Genomic DNA, 12,753 nt, shown 5'->3' on the forward strand with positions numbered 1-12,753 from the left:
CTGTTAAAAAGACTGGTCTTTACCTGTTTTCTTAGTGGTGTTCTCTTTACTCTTATCGAATAGCAACTTCCTCCTCTCCTTTTGGGCACAGTTGAACCATGAGGTCAGGAAGACTTTTAAATGCTAACAATCCCGGAAATGCAAAATTAAGCAATTCCTGCCGTTAAGGAGTGGCATATAAACCTTTCATGGATGTTTCGGACCGGGGTGGGGGAATTCTTTAGGTAAAGTTAGCCAAAAACTACGCAATGGTAGATTACATCTGGTCAACATTTTTCATGTTTTAAGTTGTTTTTCAGGACATCTGTCACTTAAGAATGTCATTCAACAAAACGTCAAATTCGATTGAACATTCTGTTCTGGTCACTGAAAACTCTGCTCCAAAAGTTCTGGTAGATGTACTAAACCTCTTCAGAATTTTAATACAAGTCTAGTGCATTATCATCCTGGTCTAGGGGCAATTTCCAGCATTGTTGCAGAATTGAAACTAATGGGACAGAAGTTAGTCATGACCAATTTGTACCCATTGATTTCCATGGGTCTACTCTAAGCATGACTCTGTCTGGATTCAACCCAATGGCACCATCTACCCCAGTGGTTCCCAAAGTGGGCAGTACTGCCCCCTTGGGGGCGGTGGGATAGCATAGGGGGGCGCTAACAGGCAAAGGGGCAGCAGGGGGGCGCTCGAGGTGGTCTTTTCCAAGAAGCGCCTCTCCAGAAGGTCTTAAAACCCAGGGACATTTTTATGGAAGAAAATAGTTTGGTCCCAAGCCATATAGGGGAAGAATCCACACATGTATTAAGACCGTTTAAGAAGAGTCCTTTTAGCATGTTTCTCGCCTGCCCAAGGGCCTCTACTTCCCTTGCTCGGCTCCGTCCATTTTCTTCTGCTGCCCCTTACGCCTGGAACGCTCTTCCAGAACATTTGAGAACTACAAGTTCAATCGCAGCTTTTAAAGCTCAACTAAAAACTTTTCTTTTTCCTAAAGCTTTTAAAACTTGATGTTGTGCAGACTTTATACTGTTAGTTTTACCCTACCCTGTGCCTGCTTACCCTACCCTGTGCCTGTTTGCATTCTCTTCCCCTCCTTATTGTTTTACTATGATTTTATTAGATTGTAAGCCTATGCGGCAGAGTCTTGCTATTTACTGTTTTACTCTGTACAGCACCATGTACATTGATGGTGCTATATAAATAAATAATAATAATAATAATAATCAATTTTTGCTACAAATGGAACTACCTTTGAAACATACATTTCGATCAATACATTGAGAAAATTCGACCCAATAATGGTAAGGCATCAGGGCACGATTAATGTCAGAAGTCGTATACTAATACTGGGATTTCTGTGGCACAATTGAGATTTAGAGTCGGCAGATTTTAGATTATGGACTAGACGCTTGTGACATTATTGTAAAAGCCAGGCACCATCTTGCATGTTAAGATAAGCTCCCAAGTGCTGCTTTTATCCAGAAGACTACTCTGGCTTCTGCTCAGCATTTCAGCACTTTACTCCTTGACTAGAGGGTGAGTTTTCTGGAGTTTTGTTTTGTTTTGTTTACAGGCAATTAAATTACTTGCCAATTAGGCTTGAGTCGAGATTTAATTTTGAAATGGCTCTGGGACATGAGGAGGAAAGGCGCTCAGCTCCCTTCGTTTCCGGCAGTACTGGTCTAAGGCAAGCACAGCCGTTGCAGCTTGACTGCAGGCTACGAGGAGCCCTGGGCCTGCTCTGAAATGCTCTAGATGGGCAAATTTGTCCTTGGTAAATGACATAGAATCATAGAATTGTAGAGTTGGAAAGGGCCTACAAGGCCATCGAGTCCAACCCCCTGCTCAATGCAGGAATCCTCCTGGGTACTAATACAGAACTCATTCTTTTAGTGTGGATCACGACAAGCAGGCTTGCGAAGTGAATGAGAACACCCTGTGCCCCGTGGTTCTGTTATCCACCCCCACGCTGTGGCTAGAACACTTACCTCCACACAGTTTAAACACACATCCCGCTATTCTATGTGCATCAAATGGGTGGCCGGCAGCCAGTCCGTTTGGAAAAGGGGGGGGGGGCATGGTTGTGGACCATAGAATAGGGTGACGATATGAAAAGGAGAACAGGGCTCCTGTATCTTTAACAGTTGTATTGAAAAGGGAATTTCACCAGGTGTCATTTGTATATATGGGGAAGCTGGTGAAATTTCCTCTTCATCACAACAGTTAAAGCTGCAGGAGCCCTGCCCTCTTTTAAATCTGGTCACTCTAGTATAGCTCCTGCACCTTTAATGTTTAAAGCCCTAAACAGCTTGGAGCCAGGATATCTGAAGGAACACCTCCTCCCATATGTACCTGCCTGGACCCTAAGGTCATCCTCAGGGGTCCTTCTCTGTGAGCCCCTGCCAAAGGAAGTGAGGCAGGTGGCTACCAGGAGGAGGGCCTTCTCTGCTGTGGCACCCTGGCTGTGGAATGAGCTCCCTAAGGCGGTTTGCTTGGCGCCTACATTGTATGCTTTTAGACGCCAGGTGAAGACCTTTTTATTCTCCCAGCATTTTAATAGTCTATAAATAAATTTTAACTTGGTGTTTTAAATTTGTAATTTTGCATTGCTGCTGTTTTTATCTGGTTGAGCTTTTATATTGTATTTTATATTATGGTTTTATACTGTTGTTTTATACTTTGGTTTTAATTTTTGTGAACTGCCCAGAGAGCTCCAGCTATTGGGCGGTATAGAAATGCAATAAATAAATAAATAGGCAACATATCATCATATGCAAATATGTATCTTCTGGGCCCTGCGTCCTAATTCTTTTAAGTACCTAGCAATGCCCGTTTTCAGTTATCTACCAGCTGCAGAAGTGCCTGTCTGATTCGTAGGGACTTCTCTTGAGTAAAAGTATACTGCTGATCAAGGCTCTCCTTATGGGTGGATCTTGCTTCAGGTGATGTCCGTGGCCTGCAGCTGGGAATGTTCAGGTTTAAAAGTCCTCCATTCCGCCACTGTAGTTTTTCTCTGGCTCTCCCTGTGTTTGACTTTGGACTGCCTGCTGGTCTTGCTTTTGAAATTGACCCTGACTGGAGCTCTGGAGCTCTGCCTCTGCACCACCGTAAGCAGGACAGGTGCGGAATGCTGACTGCCAGTTGGGGTGGGGAAAATTGGACATCTGTGAGGAAGGGGGCAGTGGAGTGTTCTGGAAAAGGTTATGGGCTGTTTGGAACACTGAATAGGGACCCTGTCCACTGCAACATTTTATTACAGCTTCTGCCTGTTCCCTTGGAAAAACAATGTCACTGCATATAATTTTGTTGTGTATTTTAAATGTTTATGGTTTTGTTCCCCCCCCCCCCCATGTATATTTTAAACTTTGTAAGGCCGCCTTGAGGCCCAGCATTGGGCAAAAGGCGGGATACTACTACTACTGCTAATAATAATAATAATATACTCAAGCCATTACAAGTATTGCTCTGAATCTATCTTTATTTATAGTTTTAAATGTTTAAATTAAAAGAAGGGTATTCCCAGGGATGGATGGATGGGTGGGTGGATAGATAGATAGATCAGTTTAATTCACAGTGCTCCTGACATGTTCTTTGCCTGGCTGTTCTGTGTTTACTACCTGACTGGTGTATTATCTATTGTGTTTTTAATTTTTTGTGTTGATGGGTGTTTTCCCGCTGCCCCCTGTTTTTTTCTGTAACAATTATTTTTTTTGTGGGGGGGGGGAGTTAAAAATAAAGCCAGCAAAAAGAACGGCATAAATAATAATATAACACGATCACTCAAGAAATAAAGGAACTTACTAATTATGATTCTTCGCCTGTCACCGATATGTTTGTGGGACAGCTAAATTTAAAACAGCCTAAGCAGCAGCTAATGAAAGAACGAAAGGACTAATGAAAGAATGAAAATAGAGGTGAAATAGTGCATAGAAGGTGTGTGTACATTTGTCAGAAAATGTTTTTGGGCAACCGTAGCTGGTTGGAATTTGGTCAAAAGCTTAAAAGGTTTCCACATAGGAAATAATGTGAGGCCCAGTATTGGGCAAAAGGCAGGATACAAATAAATATAATAATAATAATATAAATAAATGTAGGCAGGGGCCATGGGAGCTGCTGAGACCAGTCAGTGTTGGCAATACTGGCCAGTGTGGTATAGTGGCTAGAGTGTTGGGCTGGGAGTCGGTAGATCCGGGTTCTAGTCCCCACTCAGCCATGGAAGCTCACTGGGTGGCTTTGGGCCAGTCACAGGCTCTCAGTCCAACCTACCTCACAGGGTTGTTGTTGTAAGGATAAAATGGAGAGGAGATGTATGCTGCCTTGGGTTCTTTAAGGAGGAAAAAAGGCGGGATATAAATGCAATAAATGAAAATGAAATGGGCTAGACAGACCGACGGTCTGACTCGTTGTAAGGCAGCTTCCTATGCCCTACATTCCTCAACGGAAACCATTCTTCCTTAAAAATAGAGCTCCTTGCCTGCTGTACTTGCTGAGTAAGTTTATACATAATCATAGACTCCCAATTTCCCCACCCACCCCCAACCCACTGCTGTTTAGTTGGTTGCTTTGGAGACTTCCAATTACTATACATCCAATTGCTATACATGACTTTGCAGCTGTAGACAATTGCTTAAGGAATCGCTTGAGGAATTCAGGGTCATTATTTCAAAACTGATTGGTGCTTTTAGTGGGGCTGGTGAGGGTGGGGTTTCTGTTGGATCTCACTGTGAGGCCTTGAGTACCTTCTAAGCCACAGTGTAGATTGCAGTTTACCTTAACAAAAAGAAAAATAATAATTGCAGTGTCCTTCGTTAGGAAGGGCATGGCTGCTTGTACCACATAGACCCTCCCGCTGCCAGGGGCAAACAAACCTCTCAGCAAAGCAAACCGTTTGTCTCTAGGAGCGAGGAGCGGTGTGGTGGATTCAGGGGACGCAGGGATGCAGCCCCGGCACCTTTTTAGCAGCAAGAACTCTAGCTCCTCTGCCACCTGCTCCCCTCCTCAGGATTTCCTGTGTCCTCTGAGTTTAGCTGCATTTCTCACGGTAGCTGGGGAGACGGGGTGAGGGGGAGTAAAAGCTTCCCAACGTCAATACCAGGCAGGATATTCCATTATGAAAGCGGTATATAAAAGGCAGGATCTACACTACTGCTTTATAGCGGTACTGAAGTGCGCTGCAGGATCTACATTACTGCTTTATAGCGGTACTGAAGTGCGCTGCAGGATCTACACTACTGCTTTATAGCGGTACTGAAGTGCGCTGCAGGATCTACACTACTGCTTTATAGCGGTACTGAAGTGCGCTGCAGGATCCACACTACTGCTTTATAGCGGTACTGAAGTGCACTGACAACTGTTTGGGCCCATGACACGTCTACACCAAGCAGGATATAACACTATAAAAGCAGTATATGGTTGGCGTCATGGGTCCCAACAGTTGTTAGTGCACTTCCATTCCACTATAAAGCAGTAGTATGGCTCTTGTCTTTTATGTACTGCTTTCACACTGCTTTCATAATGGAATATCTTGCTTGGTGTAGATGAACCCTTAGTCTTGAATGGCAAATGAAGACCCATTACCATTACAAGGGACCTGTTCCTGGTGGAGGTTGAAACGGTTAGAACTGGTTTGTCCATATGGATTAACGCGGCTGCTTGAAGATTTGCACTCTCCTTTGGGGCCAGGTTGGTTGAGGTGAAGGGTGGAAAACCTTTTTCCTGTGTTTGCAGCCAGGCATTCTCCATCCTCAACTTATGCAAGCTGCCCTCCATCTGCTTTGAAGTTAGGAGACAGGGCAGGAAGGAGTACATAGGGAACTTCCCATCTGCAGGCCAAATCTAGCCGTCCAGCGCTCCCAAGTTGCAGAAAAGGGTAACTGAAATGATCAAGGGGCTGCAGCATCTCCCCTATGAGGAAAGCTTATAACTGCTGGGATTGTTTAGCTTGGAAAAAAGGAGGCTAACGAGAGACATGATGGAAGTGTACAAAATCATGCATGGTGTGGAGAATGACCATAGGGAGATATTTCTCTCCCTCTCCCATAATACTAGAGCCCAGTGGGGTCATCCCATGAAGCTGATGGGTGGGAGATTCAGCACAGATAAAAGGAAGGACCCCTTCACAGAGCGCAGAGTTAAACTATGGAATTAGCTACTACAAGATGTCCTGCATTTTAATGCTGTGCATATATATTTTCTGCACCGATTTTTACTTTTCTTAGGTCAAAAACAGCCCCCCCCCCCCAAATATGCAGAATACAGGTGGGCTTAATCCAAAGCAGCCATACCACAAGATGTAGTGATGGCCACCAATCTGGATGGCTTCAAAAGGGGGTTGTATCAATTCCTGGAGGAGAAGGCTATCCATGGCTACTAGCCCTGATGGTTGTGTGCTTTCTCCAGTATTCGAGGCAGTAAGCCTGTGTGCACCAGCTGCTGGGGAACATGGGTGGGAGGGTGCTGTTTGACCATGTCCTGCTTGTTCATCCCTGGTTGGCCACTGTGTGAACAGAGTGCTGGACTAGATGGACCCTTGGTCTGATCCAGCAGGGCTCTTCTGATGTTCTTATGACTATTGATCGACTGAGCCCGGAATTCTCTTCTGTCCACTCCGCTTCGCAGGTGGAGTTGCCTCCTCCTTCCCCCCAGCTGGCATTTAAGGAAGAGCTGGTTTTTGACTTCCAGCACCAGGTGTAGGGCCGGGCATCCAGTTTAAACGGAGAAGATCTGTCGACCAGGGTGGGGCGGGGGGATGATGGGCAGCAGCTCTGGAGCTCTGGCATGCAACCAAAATGGCTGGTGGGGTTTGAACCCACCCCCCACCCCCACCCCAAAAGCATCCTTGCTGTGGAGCTCCCTTGTGGACGCGGCATCTCCGGGTGCTGAGCAAAGATGCCGATGGAGTGAGAAATCCGGGCAGTGTTACTGCAGTCTCAGCTTTCCTTCTGCTGCAGGCACTGTGCTACTTCCCGCATCTCTCCCGCACCCCTCCCCCGCATCACTCCTCACTAGGAACCGCTAGAGACGAGAGGATGTGAGCGTTGGGGGGGGGGAGAGGAAATCTCCAAGTGGAGCCTGACAGTTGCCATGCATTGGTTCCTTGCTCTTCTTGTTATATAATTCCCAAGATGATTCTCAGCCTCTGCTCTGCTCTTGTAAGTCCGTCTCTTTCTTCCCCCCCCATCTCTGTCGCATCCGTTGCTCCTTCCTTCTTTCCTCCCCCACCCCAGCTCCGTCTTTTAAAACCCATTTCTCATTCGAGTTGGTCGAAAGCCTGTTGGCTGAACCCCCGATGCTGCGGGCCTCTGGGGCTGCATGGATGCGCGGCCGTTGCTTGTCATGACAGCTGGGATGACATCCCCCTCTCTCCAAACCCACAACGGGATGAGATTCCCGCAGCTAGTGGCCATGCCTCTCCGGGACACCACCTTGCTATTGGGACTGCGTGTGTGTGTGTGTGGTGGGGGAGGTGGGAAGGTGCCGTGGTGATGCTTATCTGTCAGGATGGTGCGTTGTAGCGCAGCAGAGAGATCCCGCGGGGTATCGCAAGGACTGTTGCTCTGGCTTGTATGGCCACAAGCTCTGGACTGGGAGTAAGTGGAAGGGCAGGCCAGCCGCTTGCATGATAAAAAGGATAGAGTCAGTTTGGAGAGTGCTGGGAGATGTGGCAGGTCGGGCTTGTGTCCCCTGTACACCTCCCCTCCCCTGCCTGTCCATGTCTGCTGGGGACGACAAGGTCACATCCATCCTGGCAGGTAATCAGGAGAGAGAGAGAGAGAGAGAGAGAGAGAGAGAGAGAGAGAGAGAGAGAGAGGAAGGGGAATTGAACTGACAGTATGTGAAAGCTGTGTCTGAGGAGCTGCCTGAGAGAGACCGTAGCTCAGCAGTGCAGCTCATGCTCTCCATGCACAAAGTCCCAGGTTCTGTCTTGGACATCTCCAGTTGCTGTGGGATTTTGTCTCCGAAGACCCCTTGCCCTGGAGAGCAGATCCCAATTGGAACAGGCAGTACTTGGTTCAATGGAGAAGTAGTCTGAGCTGGAATAAAGCACCACGTTCCTGTGTCCCTTCTAGCCGGGTAGTATTTATCATGAGTTAATTAGCATTCACAGTTCATCCTTCGTTAATTCTAAAAGGAAAAGGTTTGTGTGCATGTGCTGGATTGGGCTCGTCCTTGCCTGGAAGGATTTCGACCCAATCTCAAATGCATTGGAACTGGTTATGGTTGTTCAGTAGCAAGAGAAATGCTCTCTGCACATTGTCCCAGTTGTCCCCTATCTTCAAGGGGCTAGTTCCTGATATTGGAGACTAGGTTCTGGATCTGAGTTCTACACTTAAGCTCTGCTGTTGACTGGCAGGGTGTTTAGATCTATGTATTTATTACATTCGTACTCATCCCATCCTCCAAGAAGCTCAGGCACAAGAACTTAAGAAGAGCCATGCTAGATCAGTCCAAAGGCCCATCAAGTTCAGCATTCTGTTTCCCACAGTGGCCAGCTGGGTGCCCATGAGAAGCTCACAAGCAGAACATGAGGTCCACCAGGTCCATCTGATGCTGAAGGCAGCATATAGCCATCATGACTAGTAGCCATTAATAGCCATATATATCCTCCACGAAGTTGTCTCATCCCCCTTTAAAGCAGTCTGTTACATGCTTCCCTCCATCTTATTTTATTCTCTCAACAACCCTGTGGGGCAGGCTAGGCTTGAGGGATAGTGACTGGGCTGTGGTCGCCCAGTGAATTTTATGGCTGAGTCAAGTCTCGAATCCAGGTCTCCCCGGTCACCGCTGGGTGCTTTAACAGCTATGATGCACTGGTGATGGCACTCAGATCCTCGTCCCGAAAAGGCCTTTCTCACTCTGCTGCTCCTATGCCCTCTCCCTTCTGCAAGGGAAGAGCTAGAAAGGCAGAATTTGCCAGGCGGAGTGGCTATGATCCAGCAGGGACATGCAGACACCTCTCACAGCAGGCATTAAGTCTTACAGGATGCAATTTGCTTTTTCGCTTGAACCCCAACGTCCACCAGCCAGTACTGGGTGCCCAACGGTATCTCAAGAACGCTGACAGAATTGCAGCACAAGGTTCCTCTGAGCACATGCTGAGCCCAGGAACATGTTTTCGCAGCTCGCGCACCGATCTTTTTCATGCGCAAATCGATTCATATTTCCCCCATTTCAGGAGCCTAATTGGTTGTCGCTGTTGTGACACAGTAGGGAATCAGAAACTCTTGCTCGTCTACTGCAAATCACCTTGAGAGACATCAGAAGATCCTGATCACCTCCTCCCTGCCCTAGGCCATGATTCATTCATTTCTCCTGCCCTCTCTCTTTGGCATCCTCAGGTTCGACCACCTGGTAGAATTGAGAAAGATCATGACATGAGTTAAAGCATCAAGTTCCACCCATGAACAACTTCCCTAAAGATAGGGTGTGTCTGCAGCCTCCACTGCCACCTGCCTTCATTCCTCTCTCCATCTCTCTCTGGCTTTATGGATCTTTGTTCACTGAAGGCAGGCAGGGAGGGAGGGAGAGCCTCTTGCGTGGGACCAAATTTCTCCTTCCTGGGCTTCCGATCCGGCCCACCAGGTTCGGATGTTTCCCGGGTTTTGTGCATTTTTTTTCTCCATAGCAAAAAGGCTGGAATGCCTCTTTGAAGGCTTAGCTGCTGGAAGGGAGAGCTTTAAGCTGAAAAAATGCTGGGGTATTAGACTCCGCCCCTTTTGCCTTTGGCCCCACCCACTGCTGGAACGCGGTCTCCCCGAGAGCTTCTCCCAAGTGGAATTTGCCTCTTCCGCCGAAAGACGTTCAACTCCCCATGTTTAAAGGTCTTTTAGGTCTTCTTTGAAAGCCCACAGACTTTTGGGCCAGCAGAACATGGCCTTTTAAAAAGTCCCCTGCTTTTCTTTTCTTTTTGGGACTAGACAACCTTCTGCGATGGTGCTTGGCCGACGGTCTTCATTTCGTAACCTCACCACGCGCCGCCCTCCTTCCCAGGCCTGGTTGCAATCGCCTTTATAAAGAGACCGTCTTCCTATTGCTCAACGGCTAGAGGCGATGCCTTTTGGAAGGCAGTACCTGGTGTGATGTGCACGTGCATTACCCACAGTATAAAAAGATTAAGTAAGGATGCTCTATTTCACCTAGATCAGTGGTTCCCAATTAGCTAAGTACTGCAGACCCCTTGTGTTTCAAATGCCAAGCCAAGGACCCCCTACTTTTGAAAAATTTGTTATCTCTATGGTAGTTACCTGTACGAAGCAATTTTTTGGAGCCCCTAATAAGTAAAGGATTTTAGGTATACTAAAAAAACACCATAAAATTTGTGATATTACCATGGAAAAATGACGATGATTTAGTTAGGAATATAAAGACGAATTTAATTTTACTAACGTCTAGTTTACAATTGAACAAATTGTGACATGTCTAGCAGCTACTTAACCTAAATGTGATGGGAGAAAGCATGCCTCTTTTTGTCCCAAACAATCCCTTCCACATCCGGTTCAATATTTCCTACTTTTAATCACAAATCCGGATCAACATTGAGCTGATTTCTATGCTTGTTCTTCATATAACAAAATGTCGAAAATGTTTGTTCACAAAGATATGTGGAACAAAAGGGAACTAGATGTTTCAAAGCTTTTTCACCTAACTTCTTATAATCAGGAAAAACCTTCACCCAGAATTGGTCCCGTCTATATTCTTTGAAAAATGATTTCAATGAACCATCACAGGTCACGTTGACAAGTACATCTTGCTTTTCCGCAGATAGAGTTGTTGGTTGTACATCACCACATTCAGAAGGATCCCTTATCCATGAGTTTTCAGGATTAGGTGCAGGGAAGTAACCTCTGAAACTAGTCGCGAAATCACGCAGGTGCTTTCGCACATGACGTCACCGTCGAAGCAAACAGAGCAGGGAGACGGTGTATTTTCTTTTATTAAAATGCGGACCTTGCAGAGCTAATATGTGAATGGTGCGACGGACCCCCTGGGTGGGTTACGTGGACCCCCAATTGGGAACCACTGACCTAGATGCAGATTTATGCTTACTTAAAGCTTCACCCCATGTACCTGCTTCCCTCGGATTATCCCTATAGTGCTAAGCTTTCGTGGTTGTTGTTTTTGCTACCGGTCGACAGTGATTCTTTGCATACCAGAAAGTGAGTTTAAGAGGGGAAATGTAAAAAATCAACGGATGACCCAATTCAATTCAAATTTGATATGCTTAAGGCTCTCCCTAATATCTATTACTGTGCCAATTTTGGTGTCTTTATCTTTAAAGCTTATGCAGATGTAAACATTTCTTTAAAATCCTGCTCCTGCGCCCCAGCGGCGGCTCGGAAGATACGCTTAAAAAAGTAGGGGCTAAATAGGGCGAATCTTTTTGCTTTATTGTACAATTAAGGCAGGCTGCATGGGAGTACTTCACAATCAAAGCAGATTATAAGGTGGAAAACTTCAGAGTCCTTTGCATGCAATTCACAGTGATTGCACAGTATAACGCTGATGTGATAAAGCTCTTAATTGATCAAGCAGCTCAAACTCCCACGATCAATTGATTTGAAAACGTTTTCTTTTGGGTTGCAGCCTTCCTTCCCCCGCTTCTTTAATATGGCAGGGAAGGGGAACATCTCCAGATCTCTACAATACATTGCGCTGGGGCCCCGGCTGCCTTTCTGCTTTCCCTCTCTGTCGTCACAGCTCCGTCCTCCCGTCTACTTTCAGGCAGGCTGGTCGTTGCTGCAGGCAACTGCAATTAAAACCGCCGCCCCCTCCTGCTCCTTCCACCCAATTGCTTGCGCCTCCTTTCCCGTGCGCCTCTCGCCAGCTTTCCCGGCAAAAGGGCAGCTCATCTGCAGGCTAAATGGAGCGGCAGCGGCTCCTGGTGTTTGCCCTGCGGCGATGGGTGGAGGATGAGCAGAGCCGGCAAAACTGCTGCCGGGCAACCCCTCTCCTCCAGAGAATTGCGCCAGGCTTCTTCTAACTATCTCCCTGCTCAGCAAAATAACCAGGCTTAGAACTGCAGCAGCAGCAGCAGTTTCCACCGAGAAAGAAAAGCGATGATGACATGTTTACAGGAGCGAGCAGTGCAGAAACCGGGCAGTGGAGACTTGAACAGGAGGACTGGGTCTCATCATATATCCCTGTAGAACAAGGGTGGGGGACCTTAGGCCCGTGGGCCAAATCTGGCCTACCTGCAGGCCGGATCTGGTGCTCTGGGTTTCTCTGGTATTCCTCAGGGGGAGGAGTCCTGACTGTTAGAGCAGTATGACAATGGAACCAGTTACCTAGGGAGGTGGTGGGCTCTCCCACACTAGAGGCCTTCAAGAGGCAGCTGGACAACCATCTGTCAGGGATGCTTTAGGGTGGATTCCTGCACTGAGCAGGGGGTTGGACTCGATGGCCTTTTAGGCCCCTTCCAACTCTGCTATTCTATGATTCTATGAGTCGTAGCTCCCTGGTGGAGATCTTGCTTTGCACAGAGAAGATCTCCGGTTCCGTCTCCAGCATCTCCACTTACAAGGACTGGGCAGCAGGTGATGAAGAAGACAATTTCCCCTGAGCTCCCTTGTTAATCAAAGCGGAGTGGACAGAAGAGAATTCCGGGCTCAGTCGATCAATAGTCATAAGAACATAAGAGCCCTGATGCTGGATCAGACCAAGGGTCCATCTAGCCCAGCACTCTGTTCACACAGTGGCCAACCAGCCATCGGTCAGGGATGAACAAGCAGGACCTGGTGCAACAGCACCCTCCCGCCCAT

The 12,753-nt window shown here is 47.1% G+C and overlaps 1 protein-coding gene across 2 annotated transcripts in view; it reads left to right on the forward strand.

Annotated features, from left to right (window-relative positions):
• The window catches only part of CSK (C-terminal Src kinase), an 83,193-nt gene that overhangs the window by 14,262 nt on the left and 56,178 nt on the right, over positions 1-12,753 (forward strand). The window contains exon 1 of one of the 2 annotated variants that reach the window (XM_063142293.1): positions 7,045-7,146. The exons of the other annotated variant lie outside the window; for it this stretch is intronic. Within the exon in view, the coding sequence (XP_062998363.1) occupies positions 7,120-7,146 (27 nt within the window). The 5' untranslated portion in view covers positions 7,045-7,119. Of the gene's footprint in view, positions 1-7,044; positions 7,147-12,753 lie in introns of those variants that run through there. 2 annotated transcript variants of the gene reach the window in all.

This window comes from Elgaria multicarinata, chromosome 16 (genome assembly GCF_023053635.1).
Source record: "Elgaria multicarinata webbii isolate HBS135686 ecotype San Diego chromosome 16, rElgMul1.1.pri, whole genome shotgun sequence".
In the NCBI taxonomy this organism is placed as follows: Eukaryota; Metazoa; Chordata; class Lepidosauria; order Squamata; family Anguidae; genus Elgaria; species Elgaria multicarinata.